General features: G+C 43.3%; 1 protein-coding gene across 1 annotated transcript; it reads right to left on the bottom strand.

Annotated features, from left to right (window-relative positions):
• Nucleotides 1-13,058: 13,058 nt before the first annotated feature.
• On the bottom strand, nt 13,059-22,300 carry CDCA7 (cell division cycle associated 7). The gene is made up of 10 exons (XM_040604559.1): nt 22,193-22,300; nt 20,429-20,569; nt 19,921-20,031; nt 18,231-18,488; nt 17,708-17,785; nt 16,781-16,966; nt 16,240-16,380; nt 15,659-15,808; nt 14,946-15,082; nt 13,059-14,630 (listed from the first exon to the last, which is right to left on the bottom strand). The coding sequence occupies exons 1-10, from the start codon at nt 22,211-22,213 to the stop codon at nt 14,600-14,602; spliced, it is 1,254 nt and encodes a 417-aa protein (XP_040460493.1). The 5' UTR covers nt 22,214-22,300; the 3' UTR covers nt 13,059-14,599.
• Between the last annotated feature and the right edge of the window lie 950 nt (nt 22,301-23,250).

Below are 23,250 nucleotides of genomic sequence, written 5' to 3'. Positions count from 1 at the left end.
GAGACAACTTAATATGAGGAAGTTGCTTGTTAAACAGAGAGGAATTTGTTGTTCAGCTGCACTCAAAACACAAGAAAAGGGAAAAAAACATTAATGTGTGCCAGGGCAAAAGTACCACTGTCTTGGCAAGAAAAAGAAACATTTGCAAGCTTCTGAGTTGGTATTCCAACAATGGGGAAGAAAATGAACTAGAAAAAATGCTGGATGGGCTGCTAAGAAGAATCCTCCCACCCCACCCCCCTCAACACACGCACACTGATTTTTGCATTTTCTTCTACCTAGATAAGACAGATGGATGGTACAACAAATAATATCTGACACACAAGCTACACAAAAAATACGGTATCAAGAACAGATTGCTTGAATTCAAAAGCAATCAGATAAGTGGCAAAAATATAATCAACTACCACCATTCCTTTCTACCAGAAGATGTTAGATATTGAAAACTCTATAAGCTTTTTCACACAGTTGCAATCACAGAATAGGCTGATACAAAGTAAAAAAACCCAAAAACCAGAACAAAACACCAGAACCAAAACCAAACCAAGCCCTGAATCCCAGGTTGAAGGTGAGAAGAAGCCTGAAGTCTGGCTGTCACACATCTGAAGTAATAGGTTTTCCAGTGTTTGCTTTGGTCATTTACCCTGTGGCTCTGTTCTTTATAGTAACTTACCCTTAACCCTTCATCAGAAGCATGCCCTTCTTTTGTTTTATGGCAAGTTCCTAGTCAGCAGCTTCTCAAATTCCTATTAACGTTTTTGAGCTTTCTTTACATATTGCAGATGAGGGTCAGAATTCCCCATTGCTAAGCTATTAATTTGTATTTCCTTTTAATCCTCCTACATAAAACAAATTTCTAAATATTGCCTGTGTCAAAGTAAATATTTTAAAACATACATACTTAACTTGGGGCTGGTGGGAGGGGTGGGCTGCAATTGTTTGCAGTCCAGGAGCTTCACATGACTGGATCCTTCCTAGCGTGGCAGATCACACAGAGCATCCCAGGTACACAGCACATCTAGGTCCTTCCCAGCGCCTGTGATTCCTGACCTCCTGCTACCCATTCGCTTCTAAACACTTTTAAAGCAAGAGCACCCTGTTCAAATCCTCAGTGCTTCGGTGTTTGCTAAGCAGTACATTCTGTTAGCGAACACTTTCACTGCAGGTTAAAAGTCTCAGATGCAGATCATACAATGCACTGAGAAGTATTGGCTGGGGGAAAAAAAGCCTGTCGTACATAGCAGGACTACCAATAATGTGCACTGTATTACATTCCAGAAAAAGTGACTAATATCAAAGCTAAACAGGAGCGATTTGTTATGGTTGAGACAAGTAGAATAAAATATGTATTTTAACTAAATCAGTTTTTTAGGAATACCAGGCACAGGTTAATCCTTTATAAATATGTTCACAGAGTACATTCGACACCAGTCCGCCTACACAAAATGAATGCAGCACACACTCTGATGTATTACAGAGGCAGGATAAATGAGGGAACTCTTCTGTGTTTGATCTGGTTCTGCTCTGTAATTCAGAGATACTGGAGATGGGTGGTGAGTTTCTCATTGATCCCAAAAGAACCAATACTGTTGAATCCTGTGAAATGTAAGCTTTGTAGAGGATTGGAGGCTATGTGCGAAGGACATTGTAGCTTTAGGGGCACATTCTCTTCTCAGGAATGTATGTAACTGGCATTCACAAGAGTCATACACATCCTGGGGAAACCAGACCCTGTGGCTTAACAATAGTGAAAATGCATACCTAGCTCCACAGGCAATTATATCACTCTCATTGCCACATCTGCATCCAGTTATCAAAGGATAGATTTCCAGCAGATAATAAATGAACCTGGAAATGGATGTCTTGAAAATTTTGAAACAATGCTAAATTTGACACACATCAGCATTTAAAAATGCAGCAAAGTGCAGTCAGAGCATCAATCCAAGCCTAAGATATTTTAGACAGAAAACGCAGGGCTTGCACATAGATGTGGGAATAATCAATTCCAGGTTTTTTTTCCCCCTCCCATTCTTTCCAGCTTTTTAAACCAACACCAGCCTTTGCTTCTCTGAAACTGTATTTTGCATATGGTGGAGGTGTTAATGCACAGTTACTGCACAACGGGGTTGTGAATTTTAGTTAATGAAAGCTTTTAAAGGCACAATAAAATCCTCAGATGAAAGGCAACAAAGAAGTGCAAAGTATTATTATAGCTTAGTGTAAGTTTTACTGAGAGCATTCTTATACATGATGGACACAGCATAAATATGTATTACGGATGGTAACCTCCCTGTAAAGGCTAATTCCCACTCCTGAAGCTCCCAGAGGCAAGGGGTGGCAGTCTTACAAGACTTAATAAAGTCTCATAATGTTTTTATCCTATTCCTAGCCCCAGGAGCTAGAAGAGAACCCCTGTATACATTCTGAATCCTTAATGAACATCATGGCCATCCCAGCATATTGCGTGCACAATTAGATCACAAGGACTGCAGACCAAGATGGTTCAGTGAACACTTAAAGGCAGAGGCATATACAGGAACTACAGCAAATGCTGTAGCTCCAGTCACAGCAGTGTGGCAAACAGTAAGTTTACAGTGTATGTTTGTATGCTGTATTAAGGAAAATCTGCTTGTCATTTTCCTTAATAATTTTTGCTAAAATCCAAGTAATTGTTTGTGCATGATAACAAAAAGGAACAATTAAGATGGTCTGTATTTTGCAAATGTGAGGAAGGGATAGCTGTCAACAGGATGTGGATGAAAATTCCAGTAATCCATTTGGAAAAGATCTGGCACCAGAATAAATGTACAACAGCTTACCAGGCTGAGAGAAGACGGGATCTGCTGGTCTAAATGATGGTTTGATCTGTTACGATGGGAGTGAAGTCTTCAGTTTGAAAAATATTATTCTGCTTCCTGGGTCTGCAAGAGCTAACATTGTTCTAAAGGCTGCATCCCTCTGATCAGCTGCCCCGTTTCACTGATCATAGTCTAAGTGATCTGCAGCCTCCTTCTTTTTCTGCCTCTGTTCAGAGAAAAGATTGCATTCATTTCGGTTATTATTTGCATGCTTTTCTGAACAGTTTACTCTCAGCAGCTTCTGATTTAACCTTTAACATGTTCTGAAGTTCAGGAAAATACCAAAAAGATAATTTTTAGATCTGTACCTAATATTTTCAAAGTAATAGCAGGCACCTCACGCATACATCTCATGTTCCACCCTTTTGGTAAATGTATTCTAACACTCTTAACTTACCTGCTTTAAAAGGACTGGCATGTTGAACTAGCTGGCCTTTTTCCACTACTACAGCTTTTCATGTTATATTCTGCTGCTCCAATTTCTGTATTTTCCCTGCATTTTGCAAGACAAAACGCAGAAGTTTAAAGGCTCGTAATGTTTATGTGACAGAACCTTACTGCTAAGTACAGTATTACTGACGGATTAGTTTAATGCAACAACATAATGTAATTTAATTATAGTAATAGTGCACAGCAACAATCTTACTACTTATGTTAGATTGTGAGACATTCTCTCTTAAAAGCTTCATTATTATTTAGTTTTTAGGTTTAGTTCCACAGTATCCCCCCCACTCCACACACATTAAATTAATTTCATAGATGTAGAAGAAGAAACATTAGGTAAATTGCTCCCATTTTACCACCGTAAGATTCCGTAAGAATTCACAATACTAACTGAAAATCCATTTTGCATCATGAGACAATAGTCAGCCAGCCTGTGGTGAAAGCTTGTAGCCTTCTGGGCATCAGTCATCAGACCTACATGCTGCAGTCTAAAAAAAGAAAAGTAAGAAGAAAAAAAAAGAAGAAAAAAAAAGGATCGTTCCACCAAGTCTACCTTTTGTATTTACTTGAGAGCTTTTTTAATGTAGATTGATCCAAATTCCTGTGCCAGCCATGAACTACCACTACATTCATGTAAACTATTGTAGTTCAGGGCTCCAGCTGATTTCAGCTCTGGCTGACAGCAGCTCTGAACATCCAGCCCACAGTAACTCCTATTTCTAAAGTGTTTTCTATCTGAAGACCACAGAATTTTCTATCAGTGTTAATTTAGCCTCACAACAGCTCCAGAACGACAGAAAAATGCATCTTCAGCCAGCACAGCTGTATGCAAAGTGAACATCTGTCCATTGCCAAATTCAGTTTAGCTAATAATAAAAAAACCCCATACTTTATTTTCTCTTCCAGACAGGATCAGACTGCAAGGGAAAGCCTGGAGAGGATTTCCATGCTTTAAAAAGGGAAACGGGGAGAGAGCTGAATTTCCTAAGGTCACTGAGGAAATGTGTGGCAGCGCTAGCAGGCAAGATACCATCTTCAGAGCCAAAAATGGATGTTTTTTCTCTGCAGTGTGACTGCAATAGTGTTGACATAACAGCACAGACAGAGCAGGCTCTGAGGATTTTGTGGCAACGAAGTTGGAGAAGATTAATTTTTGGTTAGCAGAGAGCTATTGTCTTTTTGTAACTGCATCATGGCAAAAGCTCTTCCTGCTTATTTCCGTAACAAGAAGCTAGGTAATATCATTTGGCTAAATCACTGCAAACCACTGCTTTTTAGAGCAGGTAACGAAGGTGTACCCTTTTTTCTTGAAACTACGGAAACTGCAAAATAATCCTGCTGCATGCTGACCTGTCACTGATCATTCACTAGCTTGCCCAAGGTTTTGGAAGACCCAATTGTATGTATTTTTCAGTGTATACATTTATTTAGGTGTGAGGCTAAAGCCACATAGGGTCGGTCACAGGCTCAGTACTGCAGTGCTTGACTCCTAGGGGCTCTTCCAGCCTAAGGAACCCACAGCTCCACAAAAGCCAGCATTGCTGTAGAGAAATAGGTTGTGTGCAAGGGCCCTGCATTTCTGCTTCCTTCAAGGGGTTTGGAAGATGTCTCAAGGGTGGATGGACACATTTCTCTCCCCTTTGACTTCACTTTTATGAGTGTGTGGAAATGGCCCCTTCTAGCGCAACATACCACCGTAAGATAAATAGTGCTAGACTTCCCTACTCCTTTTCATGGCTCAACAGTATATTTAAGAGCAGTTTGTGCTGTAAGAAATGAAAATTCACAGCCTTCTATTTGATTTTGGGTAGATGTCTGAACCCAGGATTAATCTTCTGCAGCAAATATTTGCTAAAAGCCAGCCTATTCACTGTTTTATAATCCCAAAGGCCACTTGTCAAATCTATGGCACCTTTGCAAGCTACAGAAAAAGACATAATTATATGCCAATTCACTTGTGCATTAATTTCAGCATGCAGCAGAACCCCTTTCTCTAGCCAGCCTCTGCTACTGCAGCAACACCCTGTACTCAGCAGAAACCTGGACTTTTGATAGAAGTGGCACCGTTTTTACACCTTTGTGCCTTGGTGTTATTCATACTGTGTACCACTTGCTACTGAAAGCCTCCGCATTCCTTAAAGCTTTGTCTCAGAAGAAATAAATCCAGGCCAAGCTCCCTGCATCAAAGCAAGGGGGGGGGGGGGGGGGGGGGGGGAAGGATTTCAACCTTTGTCTTAGCTCCGCATCTTAGGTGACGTTTTGAAGATTTAAGGGCGCTAAGAAAACATTGTCCTCTTTACTGTGTTTTGCATGATAACAACCAGAAAGCAAGTTGTTCCTAGCCTCAGAGCTGCTACAGTAAATTAGGTCACCTCAGCTGCTTTTGTAGACAAGATGATGTACACAGGGCAAAGAAGTCTCTTCCTCCCATCGATACCATTGTTCCCTTGCCTATATGTGTCGGTTTGGAAACAAACCCAGAGTTACTGTCTATTTAAAGTGAAACTCCCAGTTACGAGTCTCTCTGCTTTATTTTTTTTCCTTACCATTCAGGTGCAGTGAACAACTTCTGCGCTGCTGTGAGCTTGACTCCTAGCCTCAAGATCTCACCCTCCCTAGTGCTGTCTGGATATCAGGTTTTTCAACCCCCAGTCCTTCCTCACAGGTAGGAAGCACATCACAACTCATTAGTAATTTACTGCTACAGTAATTTTTATAATTACTGCCAGGAGGCCTCATTAAATTTGATCTAATGAATAAATATTGTATTTTTCAACGTGATTACCAGAACAGCTTAAGCTGAGTGCCATAAACAATTATTTTCTTTAATACGCAGTATGTCAGTCAGTATTGATTTTTATTTTATAAAGAATTTACTGTATTCCTAGCCATAGCTGGTAATAAATAGCCAGCCCTCTGAAGAGTCAATTGCCACAGAGCAGATGGCAAAACAGAAATCGGGGTATCTGTTGCAAAAAAGTAAAATAACGCACATTAGTGAAGATGAAGGGTTTGTCTGGAGGTCAAGGAGTGCTCCAACCTGCAGCCTGCTTTAGTCTGGTGTCTCTGACTTGTAAGTCAGTGATACCAAAAAATTTAGGATATATTAGCAGGATACAACAAATCATTTTATCTCTGAGAACTAACCCATGAACAAACAATGATGCCTTATGCTTCATTCACTTTTAGGTCAGTTGATCAGATGAAACATTCTCCTAAGGTTTAAGAAAAATACAGAAATACATAATATGCTGAATACAAAACTATAGTTCAAACCAAAATTACAAATTACATTTACTTTCCAGCATCATTTACAGCTTTTTCAGCAACTGCAGACTTCAGCGTACAAACCTCTGAACTGCAACAAAAGGTAATGTCTTAGGGTATACATTGGAGGAGCTCAGCATCAGGAGAAAATCCTTGAAATTTTTGTCATCTGTCTTCTGCATCTCCAGCTATCTGGTACCACATTAGACAGATCCAATTCCATAGCTCAAGCACTACTAAATTTTTAAGTACATTTATCTACATTAACAAATAGCACTGCTGGCCTGTGCCATCAGGGTTTTTTTGTTTGAACAAGTCTTTCATTTAGGCCAAGAGAAAAATGTGTGTGGGTAAATGCAGGGTCACGGAGGGCAATTCATATACCTGAAATGATTTTTCCCTATTTATTGGACATTTTTGAATGAGCTGCATTTTCTCCCTTGGTTATTTAGTTTAAGGAAACCTGGGGAGTCTTGATATTGTTAGCGCAGTATCTCCTACTCAGCCTCCTTGCTGTGGGCAAACAGTGATGTGGCCTCCACCAAATCTCACTGGAATGAGTAAAGTACAATAACTGATCTGTCACTGTATGTCATCAGACTAGCTTCTCTGACTTTCATCAACGTGCAACATTTCCCCCTTACACATTACCTCCAAATGAACTGTAGACAATTAACTCTACACAGGACCTTAGGACTAGATCCACCTTAGTTGCCTCTTATTACAAGACAGCTTTTCTTCCTCTGCATTTTTGGTGCTCCGTGTCCCAGAAACACACTAACCACAGCACTGCAGAGCCCAGTACAACTACAGGTAAAAGTAATAGTAAGCGCCCTGCACTACTGTTGTCCGACACCTCCAGTAACTATATTCTGAGGGATAAGGTCAACATGGTTTAGGTGCCAGGCAAACACCAAGAAAACATTGATCAGAAATTGAGGCAGAAAGAGATTTAGGTGGTTTTGAACTGTAAGGAGGAGTTGAGTGCTTTGTACAAACTAAGCCATTTACGATGGGGGCTTCTGAGAATCCCTTTACAAAATCCCCATCTTCTTGCATATTGTACAGCAAGCCATGGTGTACCAGGTGGACCAAGGGTATTCCAGCTAGGCTGGCTCTTTCACTAGATAGTAGGGAACCCTAAGATCTGGCAGGAATCACATCTCCCTGTGGATCCCAAGACGTTAAAAGTGTAATGTGATATCTATACAGGAAAAAACAGACGATAGATCTCAGCAGTCAGGCTTAATTAGCAAGTTAGCTAAGCCTGATAAGAGCCAAACTGTTCATCTCATCCATAACTTTTCCTCAGAACTGGAAAAAACCCCCAAACATGTTAGACATGAGCTCCTGGAACTGGAAAAATGGGCAGGAATAAACAAAATGGTACCTAATAGACTGCAATATTCTTAACTCCCTTGTTTCAGCCATAATGCATAATATACTTAATAGCAAGTATGTCTAAGAAATAGACTGACTCTGCTTGCAAGGAGAAAGGGTGTGTATCTCCAGTCTGTGTTTAAAAAGGTACACAGGGGAGGAAAAAAAAAAAAGCGCATTATTCCTTGCTGTGGGAGCATTATTCCTTGCTGTGGGTGCATTATTCCTTGCTGTGGGTAAGTCTGCATCAATGAAAATGAACTGTAATCATGTCAAGAACATTCAGTTGTTAATTTTTCCTAAAGCAGTCTCTAGCTATGTGGGTGAATGGATTTTGGTATTAGAGCTGCAGAAAAAGTGACTTGTTTAAGATCATATCAGAAGGCTTTGAGAGAACACTGTATCTGTACGCTGTAATGAGCACACAGATACCACATATACACTGGTATATTTTTATTTACTCTTCAGAGCTTCACAGTGCAGATGCTGTTTTCTAGCCACAGCAACCATTTAAAAACTAGAAGTTCAACTTCTCCCAGAAAAAAATTGGGATTATATCAAAGCAGTTCAGTTCCTCACAACAAAACTCTGCACTTGGTTTCCAATACCAAAATTGTAACATCACAACTTTTTCATAAGAATTAAATGGAAACAGAAATAAAGGGGGAAGAAAAAGCTTTTAGAGTGTTAACTCTCCACGGCAGGAGGAAGCCAGCATGGGCATTGAGCTCGGCACACTCATCCCCTTCTCCCTGCTGAAAGGGACACAAAAAGAACTCTGGCTAAGCATTTATTTTTCTGCTAATGTGAAAGTTTTCTTTTAAAGAGGAAGCAGATTGAACAGAGCACGAGAAAAGAATTTGACTCTGGCTTATTTCCAAAGGGTTTTTTTTCCTGATGATTCACTGTTATCACTTGTATTCACATTACAACCAGCCTCAAAAAGAAATGCCCAAAACCGAAACCACCCCCCCCTACACCCAACAACAAAAAAACCATAGCACAAAAGCACTAAGAAATAGGATCTTTCCTACTGCTAAATTCTGCTAATAAGCTATACAAGAACAGAATCACGTAAGATAAGAGTGCCTATGTTCATTCACATTTGAGTAATAATATAGGATAAGCCTCTAGATCTGGAACTTTATAGCACATCTAAAGATGGTGAATCTCCAAGGTATTAAACAAAATGGTTGGCACTGATTCAGCTATATAATAAAATATAAAACATCCAAATATCTCTGAAGTCTTAAAATGTTTACATTTTCAGTATAGTCTTTCCAGTAGTTTTATTTTCAAACAGGAGTTTGTTTGGATATTCAGGGAGGAGATGCATCTGCTAATTTTCTGAAAACACAAACACCACAAATCTTTGTATTTGTGGGAGCCCTCTCTCCCTCAGCCCTGGTGGCAGTCTTGTGAACACCCAGTTTATGTAGTAACTTAAAAAGATACCACTTTTACACGGACATTCAAATTAAAAGGAGGTAAAGCAAGGCCAGAAGTAGCGCTGGTAGGATTGCTTCGTTGCTGTGTACATGATTAAAAGAAAATCAGGATGCTTGCCATAGGCTTCTGCTACTTATACCTCTTGACACAACGTAGCACACTGTTTCATTCTGTCTGCCTGCAATGACGTTAACAGACAGGAAGGATATTGTTTCAATTCTCAGGAGTAGCAGGCAGTTTTACCTGCAGACATACTCCAGGGGAAAGATAGTAAGAGTAGGGCTCAACGCAGCAGGATCTACAACTGATTGTTCTTCTAGTTCAAGCGATCAGCATAAATACTACTAAAACAGTACTAATAAAAGAGACAGATGTAATGCCTTCTTACCCCATCCTGACCACACCATGACTTTTGGTTTATTTTTTTCATTTAACAGAACTGTCTTCCATCCTTGCAACCTGAGCTTGATCAGTTCTAGCTGGAAGAGAGCCCGTACCAAATAGCAGTAAGCAGATCTTGTTTAACATGACTGTAGCTCTATGCTCTAGACATGTTTTCATACAAATTCATTATCCACAACTTCTTCTAAGTATCAGTCACCACAGGAATCCCAATTCCTCCCTCACCTCCCAGTTTCAGACTACCACCACTTGCACCGATCATTGTATTTTTGGGTTCAAACATACAATTCCCCTCCTGTTCGCCACTCCAACCTCAAAAGGGTTTGTAGGTTTTTTGACACCCACCTAGGAGCCCCAGGATAATTATTTGGAAGAAGGGTGAGACCTGTGAAAACGTGATTCTGTCCTCTCAACATCTGGAGCCCATACACTCATTATCCCATCTACCACACAGCTCGGCATTACCTGGGTGCTGGTGTTCAGGACCCCATAGGCTGGCCAGCCTATACTCGGCAAAGCAAGCTGTATCTTTTACTCACTTGTTTTTGTTGCGAGGCCAAGAACGTGAAAGAACAGCAGGCAGTTTCCAAAATCTCCACACTAGCTTACGCCATTAGCCATACCAGAGCTGCACTAACAAAAAGCTGTAAGAGAACAAACTGGTTTATGCCAGCAGAGGTCAGTGGGTGACTCTGTTGCCAAATGCTTCAGACCTACATTGTGTGTTACAGATAAGGTTTCAAAGTCAGCTGTGTTCCCTCACCCTGGAACACTGAAAGCTGTTCTCTGACTAGACTTTGGCCTTTTGATCCCATTAGCCTACCCAAGCAAATGATGATGACGCTTTGTTGTTACCATCTCCTTGCTATTCTCTCTAAAATATGTTTTTAGGTTTCTGGCAGACAAAATAAAGGTATATTAGCCCATGGGGCTAGGAAGGGATGGGAGGTACTTTCCAAAACTAACACCTAGTTTACAAATTTCCATTGCAGCCCAGCATGTTGCTCTGGAATGTACAGCGTATGCTACTTATCAGCCTGTGACGCAACACTTCAATGCTGTTTTTGTAACTTACTTGTAATGAAAAAAACCCTGCTTAATAGCTAAAACCAACAAAAATCCTTCTCTCAAGATCTGAAGAGACCTAATGCTTCAGCATGTGGCTAAATGAGACAGGGAAGAAGCAAATAATGTATCTATTAACATGTACCAGTCTAAGAGAATCTTCTGATAGTAAGGTGGGTTAGGCCAATTCCATCAGTGGACGCTATCACCAATGATAAGTTTACTCATAAGCAAGCTTGGGGGTTTATTTACATATTTAACTTATTTTAAAAAAGCAGTTATCACTCACCTTTCTGGCATAGTCACTTCTCTCAGACTACTACATAGCCACAAAGGCCATTCCCATCCACCTTCCCACCAGAGGGAACAAAGGTCTAAGGAACTGGAATGTGATTTGCCTATTAGTCTTTCCAGTATTCTATTTCTAGCAGTTATAAATAATTATACCAGGTTAAAAAAAAATTAGCAGCTGTATCAGACCTAGGCGCAACATCACCTGGCCCTAGAGCTGAGAGTAGTGAGAGAATAAAGTCATGCAGCCAAGAACCAAGTCATTCTACCTCACACATGAGATTCATTCTTCTGTTCTTACTTTAATGGTGATACTCTATTTCCAAAAAAAAAAATTTGCATGGAAAGCTGACAAGAGTTAGGATCTTTTCCACATGAAATTTCCTACATTGCTGCCCATTTGCTGCAGATATAATCCATAAGCTCTTTAACTTTTTGTTGAGTTAGTATCAACAGTACTTAAAAGTAGCCGTGGTATAGAGGCCTGGGGAAAAAGGTGTATTGAGACACCTCAAAATCATCATGTAAACCATAAGCTAACATACTACACCAGCAGCACGATGAAGGGTGATGCATTTACACAAAACTTTTAGGCTAGAGTCAACATGAGGGTTTTACCAGTAGAGAGTATCTTGGGACAGCTCAGTCACCCTGGCTTGATCACTTCCTTCCTGTTCCTCTTCAACTACAGGTCGGCTTTGCATAATCTTCTGCCAGAGTCACACTTAACTCCTCTCTCTAGGCTCAGCTACACCGACGCAAAAGCAAGCAGCACAATTATCAAACACAGTTTCAGCACTGTCAGCCTGCAATCAGGCCCCCCTAAATAATTCTCTGCTCCAGCACAGAGCTCCCAAGAGAAGTTACTTCAGAGTTTGGTTGGCGGGGGTGGGGGGTGGAATTTAAAATATATATATAGCAGCAGGCACCTGACTTTTTACTTGTGTCCAGAATGACGATATCCTCCTCCTCACCCTTCTCAGCTCAGGACATAGGCAACTAGTTTAAAATAAAAAAAAAAAAAAAAAAAAAAAGAAAGAAGTAGGAAAAAAAAAAAGAGCAGAAGGGTAAGCACATAGCACACGTGCTTGAAGTCTGTATCTGGCCTGGACTCAGCACATATGTATTTCTATCAGAAATTAGTCATCAGGTACCAAACAATACAATCCAAGCAGCATGGATATCAATGCAAGCCTGGTTCAGGGACCCGGGGCTGGGAAGAGGAAGATGTCCTAGTCCAACTGCTCCCCCAGGTATAACAACGGAAATAACTGACTCCTTTAGTTTGCAACTAAAGTTTACCTGAAAGGTAGTAAAATTTAAGTACAGTTCTAGTGGGCTTTTTAAAAACAGTTAACAGGCAAAAATTCTAATCCAGAAAGTTTTCATTTTCAAAATAAAATCTTTGTACCGAACACTGTAGATCTGAGTAAACCTAAATACAGCAGTCTCTGTGGTATGATGCAAGGTTTGCTTTTAGCTCGGTTCTTTAACACTGTAGCAATCAGAAGGCAAGTCCAGCAATTAGAAAGAAAAAAAAAATTTAAAAATGGCTCTGATCTCTCAGAACATGTATTTCTAGAGTTCCTTCTTCACAAAATGTACCTAGAGAGTAAAGCACTCTCCAACTCAGATTGCACAGCTCTTCACACTATAAAAAAAGAGAGGAGATTTTCAATAGGACAGATGATTTATGAAACAGAACTGCAAGTCTGAGACATAAATAGCTTTTCTTTCTAAATTCCTCTCCCCTCCCCTCCCCCACATACTGATGTAATCCCCAGTAAGGTATGAACTGTGGATCATTATGTACACACACAGCACAAATACTGTACAAGCAGGTAAGTCTAAGTCTAAACCCATGCCTTGTTCTATTGCTCAATAAAAGCAAGTTGATTCTTCTACTGTTTGACTGTACATTTATTAACATTACATTCTAAACCTTATACAAAGCTTATACAGTAGTTTCCATAACCAAACTAAGCGCTTTTATACACTTTGTGGTCCTCCAGATGCAGTTTTCATGGCATCTTCTTTTCTACAGCACTGAGTACACAAGACCCCATCCACACACACAGCACATTAAAATTCTTCAACTCCGTTTTTGCTGTACTCATGGTTCATTAACATCATGCAGAATAGCCTTCTACAATAATGCAGACTCAGATACAGAAATATGGCTGGACTGTTAAGGAGCAGACCACAGCACTAACCACATCTCTAAGTGCTCACAAACTGTATGCAACCCACCACATCTCCCTTTTTATTTATTTTAAAAGTCTTTTTGATGAGGCAATTGTTCTCATCCATTACTATAACGAGGGTGTCCCTTGAGAACATTGTCTATTTATGTTTATGCCACTATGCAACTGGAAGAGTAACTCACTTTAAGCTGGACTGTAGTTTAGAAAGTCTTTGATTTTTAGAGGTGAAAAAATTCAGGCTTCTAATTCCAGCCATTGCTTGTCATTGCCCCCTTTCTTAATAACCAAACTCAACAGGTTACCATCTTTCATCCACTTGTAGTTGGCCAACAGCCACATGCCAAGCCCTGCCTGGAAGCATTCCTCTTCCCCAGGAACAGTGTTGATTCTGCAAAGCAGCAGTTCTGCAGTTGCAACAAGAGCAGGGAGAAGAGAACCCACAAACCCAGTAATTTAACAAAGGGTACAGATTGTTTTTAGACAAGAGCAGTCAGCCCACAACACATACCAGTACATTCATGTCCCTGTCATGACTATGCAGCAGTGCTAGTGCTGTGGAAGTTTGCACCAGCAGCCTCCTCTCAACTGAACAAAAATACAAAACGCCACCTTGGACTGTCCCTGCTGCATTTTCAGTCACTCTGCGAATCTCTCTTAAAATGGTCAACGTGCTCTTTGAGTATAAATATTGGTGCTTGGAGACTGCTCAGCCACAACTTTTAGGGCTTCCCTTTTGACCTTAAGAAGGCATTGTTGTTTTACAGAATTTTAGCTTCTATTGAATCATTTATGTTCAGTAAGTCTGTACTGCAGAAGAAGTTGGCCTGAAGTGCTTGGTTCAGTGGGGAACAGTGCCCTGAATTTTCAGAACATCTGTATATTTTTGTCATCAACTACAAAACATGAATACACCTGCAGCACAGATCACTGATGAGTAAGACCCTATCTCCTTTTGGGGGTGGGGGCGGGCAGGGTTATTGGCATGAAAGCAAGGACTGATGCTATCTGATTTGCAAAGCTGCTTAAAAAGAAAACAATGGCCTGTGGGCGAAGACCTTCATTAAACAGTTTTCCCAAGGATTATTTGCACTGAGACAAGTTTAAGTTCTTTATCCTTTTTTACCCAGAAGAGAAGGGAAAGGCAACACTGGCTTTGTAGTCTCATTTGATTAAACAATTCACTGTAGGCAATAATATGACATTGGTGAAAGAGTACGCAATTTAAAGACAGTCACGGCTTCAATCTTCCATTCCAAGTTCTTGTTTCAGACTGAAAGAAAAGTAGAAACGTGAGTTAGCTTGTGGCAAAATACTATTTGGAAACTGACAAATTAGTGGAAGCCCTGACAATGAACACAACTGAAGTTGAGAGCCAAAAGACCGAGTGGATATACCACTCGTGTTGATTAAGAACCAAGATGTCAGAAAAATCATATGGCGAAGTCTCAGATTATTCTAAAGGCAATATGGACTGATCTTGAGATCTACCTGACAAACTGGGATGTGGAGAGCTCTCCTCTCCCTGTTTTGAGCTGCTTATCCCACTTGGTGGCCTGACTCTGCTCTGACATGATGGCATACTTACCTTTTCAAGTAGGCATGGACATTGTCATAGCCATGGTGCTTGGCCAGATAGACCAGGACACCTGTAGCACATCGGCCATCTCGCTGTCTGCAGAAGCTACAGTTGCAGATTCCACGACATGGTGGGCACCTCCAGGTCTAAATGGAAGACAGAACAAGCCTTTTTAACCGAACTGGAATATACATAGTTCACATCCACAACTTCAAAAAGGCCCTGCTCCACAGAGTTCTGCTGTGAACATCAGTGCTGCAAAAGTTGTCTAAACCAACGCAAGAGCAGATTCTTCAGTTGTAAGGGATTAAACTCTCCTTTGCCTGCCTTGCACATAACCACAGGAAGCATGCCACCCTGCTCAACTCCTGCACCGCTTTCACAGCCCACAACAACAGTACTTTGTCCACAATACAGTTTCTTTCCGTAGGGCATTAAGCACTAACACAAGGCAGAAGAGAACATTATTCTGATACTCAAATACGGAAATGTTGGAGCTCTGCTCTCATAGTTAACTCCTGCAAATAAAGCTACAGAAGCATTAACTACAAGGACTTCTACACAACACAAGCTACTGTGAGTCAGTTTGAATCAAACTAGGACTGCATTATGTACTACAGTACTGTAAGCAGTTCCCCTGCTCAAACTCTTAAGCTACGAGTAACTTGAGCAGAGAGATGCATTGGTTAAGCACAATAAAGCCAATATTAAAAGTATCTTACTGGATCCAGCAACGCTGTTCTGACGTCTTCTCCATACCTATTGCGGAGGCATGGCCCACAGAATTGGCCCCGCACTCCTACGCAATCAGGGTTACGACAATTTGTCTTGGTGTCTATGGTTTTTTGGCGACACTGATGACAGGTGGATCCCTAGAACACAGGAACAGTTCAGGAAACAAGACATTAAAGATGGCTCTTGAGTTAGGGGAATAGAGCATTTAACAAGCAATCTCTTTGGCAGCTAGCAGTGCCTATCCTGAAACAGAAAGCCACCCTGCAAGTTTGAACCAAGACTGTTGTAACACTGCACCTTCAGTATCTGTTACTCACTTTCCTTGGCTGGTATCACTTAGGTACTACAGTTGTTCCAGGCTGAAAGCAAGCTAACTGGCTTGGTAAAGACCATTCTATAAATTCAGGGAAAGACAACAGATGACATCTCAAGATCTTAGGCATACTTCTCCCAGAAATCACACACGTTCTTCCCCTCAGTGGGAGGGAGTCCGCTCTACTTGATACTAAACCACAAGCAGGAAATCATTTCAAAAAGTATGCATTTCACAAAGCTGGAATATACTTACCATGGTCCTGTTATATACTTTATCTCTTGCAGATCCACAAATATTATCCAGTTCTTCTTCTGTTATCTCCTCAACTGGACGCACAACGTGTGGAAAAGCCATGGCACCACGACAACCCCTCCTGGGAGTTCGGGCTTCATGCTGAATAGTGAAGACAACACTTTTGTATTAGCTTCAGCAAAAGCTCTACAAAAACAATGTGAGGATCTTCAGAGAAATGCCAAGTCTCAAGCACCTATCATATTTAAATAAGAGGTAACAGATCTTTACAAAGATGTAAGATATGGACGCAGCTTTAGCACCTTTCCTAGGGTCTGTCACCTTCAGGGTGCCTAATTCCTGCTGGAGTGCAAGAGGAAGTGATTTTTCAAAGATAAGGCAAGGGAAAACAGAGAACACATACAACATGCTATTTTCTGTATTTCTTCCCAGGCAACGGCATACTCGTAATCTTTATCAGTTATGTATGAATTGCTATTTTCTTGATACAAAACCACCTTCATGATCAACGTGCAAAGGGAGAGCTAGAACCTCAACTTACCTCCAGGTATTCATCAGACATCTTTCTTCTTCTCACTAAAATGTACCGGTCATCATCTTCCTCTTCCGGTAAAGAAGGAGGACCTTCTATGAGGGACCTGGATCTTGTGTGAGGCCGAGAACTTCGGTCTGGGTTCCTCCTCAAAGCACTTCTGGGCAATGAACGCCTTGAAATTTGCTTTGGCCCCTGGCAAAGTTTAAGAGCCCTTAATTAAACAGGCTAAAACCCAGACAGCTCTTGTTCCTGCTATGAATTCCTCCCCCTGAAAGACACCTCTTCCTTCTGTCTTTCCCACAAGGAAGTCTCCCCCGTCCCAAATCAGAAAACACAAGATAAAAACATCCTAGGCAAACTCTCATCTTGGGCATTCTGCAAGCTGCAGAGAAATAATCAAAAGCAATTTTGCATCTGTGGAGGTGTAAGATATAGTAATTCCCCCATGCAGCAGAAGAACCCATATCTATGAGGAGTTGTGACTTGTAGTGTTGTTCCCATCTTCACACAGCTTACAGGTAAATTAACAGTGAAATTCATTACACTGCCAATTCACAACCCAACCTTCTTTACGGAGTTTGTTAAGCCAGACATCAGGGGTTTTTTTCAAGGTTCCAACCTCGCAGAATATTCAGGCTTGAGCTTCAAAGTCTGAGCTGCCTCCCTTACCTCCGACCTTCGTATAAATACATATTTACACACACCTTGTTTAGTTTTATTGGCCTGTGAAGATGCCTAACCTTTATGAATTAATCTGTTTTGCTTTATACGGTGGCAAATCAAAAGAGAATCGCACAATGAGGGTGCCTGTTTTAGGAAGCAATAAAATTCTGAACTGGACTTTGATTTACATGGTTTATTAGAGCCTTGTTTCATAACATCAGAATTTGACCATCAGAAATCTGAAAGCAAACATAATAAGTTTATACTTACATGACTGACAGCTGGCAATGACTTTCTCCCAGTAAAGATACCAGAAACATTCTGCAACTCGGCCATTAGTTTTGCAAGCTAACAAGGGAAAGAAAAGGAAGCAGAGCCTTAAAAGGGTGTTTATGTGCCATTACAGACTATTAGATTAGGGCAATTGGCTAGAAGTACAATTACTTAGCGGAAAACAGTCACTCTTCAACTTTTTACTTTTATGTCTTATTTATGTTCTAGTGACTGCAGGTAATTTGAAAATGCTCAAGCTTATTATGCTGAAGCCCTGTTCTTTAGGCTTGCAGCCTATGGATTTTTACTAAAGTACTTAGCCTCTGCATTTTCACATGCCAGTGGGCATAAAGTATCAGATTTAAGTATCAGGAATGTAAATTCCTCTTAATGCATTCACACAATTCCCATTAGAGTTACTCTGGACAACCAAAGAGGTCCCCTAAGAGTCAAGGGGTGGGGGTGGGGGAGTGGGGGTGGGAAAGTAAAGAGACCCCCAAGGGGAACATTGAGTACTTGCCATTGCTTTGTTTTCCTTGATGTTTAAAGCTCTCTTTTCTAAAAACATGGCACCCTTTTCTTCAGAGTCAGAGTCTGGATCTGAATCCGGAGCAGGCACCAGCTTTTCAGGAAAAGGTTCCATTTCACCCTTCCTCCTCTGTGATCTTCGAGGTGGAAACTTCATGGCTACTTTTAGAGGAATTGGGCATTTCTGCCTTTTCTGAGCTAACTTACTTTCAGTACTTGTGTTATTCTCCTCTGAATCAGATTCCAGTTTCTGTGAACAAACCAGAATGGAAACATATAAATACAAGTGATTTGATCTTCAACAGTATTTTGTTTGGGGGTTGTTAAAAACGCTACCTGGCTAAAATCTATTGACACTTAGGTCACCAGTCCTAGTGCTCAAGTAACTTGGGTGTGTGTGTGGTGGGGTGTATAAGGGGGCAAGGGGAGAGCAGGGCATGAAGATAAAAAAAACTCACAGCGTGCCACACTGTAATGCTGCAACACATCAGAAAAGGACCTTGACTTCAGTTGCAGCAGTCTTAGCTGTCTAAGCAAAGACAGTCTGTAGGTGAGTGTGAGAAAGTATTGCCTTTAAAGGGCTCCATATAGCAACATATTGTAATTGGCTGTAAAAAACCTACAGTTTTCAAAGGGTCAAACCAAAGTTTGTAAGCTATCAAGAATAATCATCTCTCAGTATCAACGTCAAGTGAAAACTTCCTTCTACAGCCAATGAAATACTTATGAATAAAATCCCAGTATTTTGTATCTTTGAATTCTGATGCCTCACTTACAACTTTCTCAAGAGCCAAGGGTTCAGCAAGGTCAGAAATTAAATTCTTTAGTTAAAAAGTCCATTTTGCAATAGGCTTTGACTCTAAGACTGTCTTATTTTGTTCATAAGTTAACAACAGGCTTCCTGCTTCATTTGCATAGACTGTCAGTCTCAAATAGCAATCTTATTTGCACAGGATCTTATTAAACCACGTATGTGGCTCTGGTTGCCCATTGTCTGTAGTTATTGATTCCTTTGTCTCCTACTTTTTCTCTTTACTGTTGTGTATTATTTAACTCAGACTCGTCCTCTTCCAATCAGACGTTATTCTTTTCTAGCCATTCCTCAGCATGTTTCTGAAGTTACAACGAACCTATTTTACATCAAACATGATACCACTTCTGCTTTCTCTACTAAATACCAACTATTGGTCTTTTTAAGCAATAAAACTGCTCTTGGACTGCTGTCCAGGAAAAGCAGGAAGGTGGATTTCACCTCCTACCACTTTTTTTCTACTACTAAAAAAGTACAGCATTTCCTGTTACATTGCCAAGAGCGCAGGTCTGACTGTATGTCAATAGGCATAGGACTTTTCCTCAGGTTTGCTGGAGTCCATGGGCTAGCATAACATTTCCCATTGAGGAAAACTGGAATATTGAGTCTAACAGAGTAACATCCAGCAAGGGCAGTTTTAAGAGGTTTTCCATTTCAAAATCCGTATGGCAGATTGTATTCTGAACTTGCAAAGCACAGGATCTTGTGGGCTTTTTACAGAAGCAAAAAGGAAATGAATGGCTACTTAGACTGTACATTAAATAAAACAATGCTTCTTTATTTGACTTTCAAGCCAAAGCTGCCATTATTTTTAATTAATAACGTGTCAGAATTTAAATTTAAAATTGCAAACTAAACCAGTCTCTCTTACCAATGCATCTTGAATCTCATTTTCTGAAAAGCCACAGAAGGACTCATCATCAGAGGCCTCATGAAAAATTTTTGCCAGTTCTTCTCCAATATCCGACCTAAACTTGCGTTTCTATGAAGAATAAAATAGCCTTTAACCAAAGTTGTACAGAAAAGGATTCACATTTACAAGCGCAATATAAGCAAATAGCTCTTTTAATAAAGAAAAAATAGTTAAGGCATTTAACAAGGGGTTTCAGAACCACAGCTGGAAATTATAAGGCATGTTAGGTTAGGTGACATTTCAAAGGCTAGAATAACTAACTAATCCGTTTCCAACTACCTAGAAGCATAGCTGAAGAGCAAAATGAAATTACAGCATATAGCACAGATTTATAACTACTATACAAAAACATAAGCAGAGGAAGCAGTTTTAATCATGCACATTTACTAACTTTACCTGCTTCACATTTTTGCAAGCTTTACTAGCAGTGCACATTCTGTTTTACTTGTTCTTGTACTGTACTTACAGCGTTTGCAAAATTATCAGAACCAAAACTATCACAACTGTCATCAGAGGATGAGGATGTTTCCATGGGAATCAGTTTTGTATTTCGGAATGCTGTATTTCGGAATGCTGTGAAGTTTTTCCTTCCTGAACGACCTTGGCGCTGCAAAAGGGCAACAGCAACAGCATTAGTAAGAGAGAACTACTGTAGCATACTAGCTTTTAAGAATAACCTTACATTGAAGTTTAAGAGGTTTGAACATTTTAGGATGTTTAACAGGATGTTTAGGATGTGAACAAAGGTCAGCAGAATTATCACAGCTTTGAAGTAATTCCCAAAGTTAGAAATGGGAATAGTTTCTGCCCTATTTCTTATCGTTGTTAAAAATGCATGTTGTTCAGTATTTGGAAATACTTCTTTCATAAAACAGCCAAGTAGAAATATACACAAAAATCATATCCTTCATAAGCATCCCATCACAAGCAATGCTGGAAAACAAAGTACAACTACACAAATAGTACCTGGAAATCTGCTTTGATTTAATTACTTTTTATGCGAGGCAAATACTAAACACTCCGCAGTTGTTAAGGAAGGAGCCAAGGACGATATTCACAAAATAGAGGAGCTCTGAAACAACCGTTCTAGACACAACAGCTTGCTCTCTTGCTGATTTTACTACTAGGTTGAAAAGGCTTCAGGTTTTTACTTCCCAGGGAACGTTCCCACCGGCAGCGCCCCATTTTACCTGCCGAGGGTGGCAGCGGCCCGAAGGCCGAGCGCGTCGCTCCCGCGCTGGTGGCTGCCCAAGGCTCACCGTTACCGGCCCGCTGGGACCGCCCGCCCCACCGCCCCTCCACGAACAGGGTTCGAGGAGCGGCCAGCCAGGGCCAGAGAGGCCTCCCCTCCCCTCCCCCCTCCCCGGCTCCCTTCAGGTCGCTGCTTCTCCCGGCGCGGACCGCAGCCGCCCCGAGGCTCGCCCCCGCCTCACGGCCCTGCTGGAGCTGACGGGGAACCCGGCCGGGCTCCGGGCGCAACAGCGGCGGTTTCTGGCGTCGCCTGCCGCGGCTGAGGGAGCGCCGGGCCGGAGGGGCCCCCGCGGCAGGCCGGGAAGCACCGGCGGGCCGCCGGCACGGCGAAGCTCGGGCCGGGAGCCTCGGCAGTCGCCACCGGCCCAAAACCGCGCCTTCCCGCCCGGGGCGCGGCCGGCGGCCCCCGCCTCCCGCTAGGCTGGGGCCGCCCGCCCCACAGCGACCCCCTCCGCCCCACTCCCCCGAGCCCGCGGGCTCCACGCCCGCACGGCGGGGCCGCCTCCCCCCTCCCGTGAGGTACCCCCACCCACCCGCTAGCAGCCCACTCCCCGGGCCACCGCCCTCCCGCCCCCGGTCGTAGCGGCGGCCGGGGCAGCTGCGAGGCGAGGGGCAGAAGACGGGGGCGCCGGGCCGCCTACTCCACGCCCAGAGCGGCTCCAAAGCCGAGCCCTCTACCCCAGTCATGCGGGCGAGGGCACCGCCGTGCACGGGAAGCCCCAGGGCCGCGGCGGGGCAGCAAGCCCGGGGCTGCCGCTCTGCGTAGCGGGGCTGCCCCCGGGGCGCCCGGCGAGCCCCAGCCCAAAGGCTCGCCTCGCTTCACCCCGCCCCGCCCGAGCCCAGCACCCTCCCCACAGCCCGGCGTGAGACCCCGCAGGGCCGCGGGAGAGAGCGGCACCAAGGCCGCCGCCAGCAGCGGCGACCCCGCAGCCGTCCCGGGAACCCCGCGGGCAGCCCCCCCGCCGCGGGCAGCGCTCACCTGCGGGCGCGGCGGAGCCATGCTGGCGGCGGGGCGAGCAGCGGGGAACTGAAGGTTCGCGCCAAAGCGGCTGGGAGCGCGGGGGGGGCGGGGCCCGACGGCGCTTTCCCCGCGTTGGCGCCCGCGTCCTGGCAGATGCAGTGCGCACCCCGTCGCGATCGGGCACCCGGCGTGCCCGCCCCACGGACGCCCGCTCATCCCTGCTACGAACACCTTAGCTCTCTCGGGGCGCCCCGGAGCGTCTAGTGCGGGGGTTCCCGTTGTTTTTTTTGGGTTTTTTTTTTTTTTATTCGCGGTACGGGGTTTGTGTAGCTGCCAGGGCCTGGTCCTATGGCGCGAAAACCTCCCGGGCGGAGCGCGGCGGGACTCGCGCGCCAGAGGGGAGGGGCGCGCGCGGGGCGGGGTGAGGGGCCGGGGGAGCGCGCTCAGCCTCGGACTCTGCGTTTGAGTGTTTTTAATTTCACGTGCCAAAGCGGGGTCTGTCGCCACCGCTCTGCATCAACCCCCCAGCCCTGCCCGTCAGCCGGGGCGGGGGTGTTCGCCACGAAGGGGGGCGGTGGTCCGCGCCCTGGCCGCCCCCCGGGCACGCTGCGCCCCGAGGCCCCGCGGAGCTGCCGGGCGGTCACCGTGCCTGCTGGGGACATGGGGACAACCTGCTCAGCAGCAGCCGCCAGCAACGGGGCGCGGCGGCGCGGGTCGGCCTGGCCATGACAGGGTGGTGACACCCGCGGCCTCCGCTCCCTGGAGAGTCCAGCGGTGCCAACAGGATGTCACAAAGAGCTTGGTTGCCTTGCAAACAAGACACTACTTGAGAGCAGGCCGGAAGAAAATAGATCGTCAGTTGTTGCAAACCATTTTATGTGATGTTTGTAAATCTCGTTAAATCAAATGCAGCTGTTAAACACGTTATTTTGGCAGCAACGGTCACGGGGAAGTAGCCGCATGGGATTTGTGGCCCCGGTGATTGCTATAATCCTCCATTTATCCGGCGGTTTGCGCAGGGCTCGATGCAGCCACAGCCGCTCAGGTTATGCAGGTGCCTTCCCGGCGGCGGGCGA

This window comes from Falco naumanni, chromosome 8, assembly GCF_017639655.2.
Source record: "Falco naumanni isolate bFalNau1 chromosome 8, bFalNau1.pat, whole genome shotgun sequence".
NCBI lineage: Eukaryota > Metazoa > Chordata > Aves > Falconiformes > Falconidae > Falco > Falco naumanni.
Note: the sequence above shows the minus strand (reverse complement) of the source record. Positions and strands in the feature narration are given on the sequence as shown.

What these genes read in the sequence shown, in the direction of transcription:
- CDCA7 (XM_040604559.1), bottom strand. Translation starts at nt 22,213, where the DNA reads ATGGCTCCGCCGCGCCCGCAG. An exon ending in ATGAGATTCAAGATGCATTG is followed by an intron (nt 18,489 to 19,920) that starts GTAAGAGAGACT and finishes GTTTGTTCACAG; the next exon opens with AAACTGGAATCTGATTCAGA. An exon ending in AAGTATATAACAGGACCATG is followed by an intron (nt 15,809 to 16,239) that starts GTAAGTATATTC and finishes CCTGTGTTCTAG; the next exon opens with GGATCCACCTGTCATCAGTG.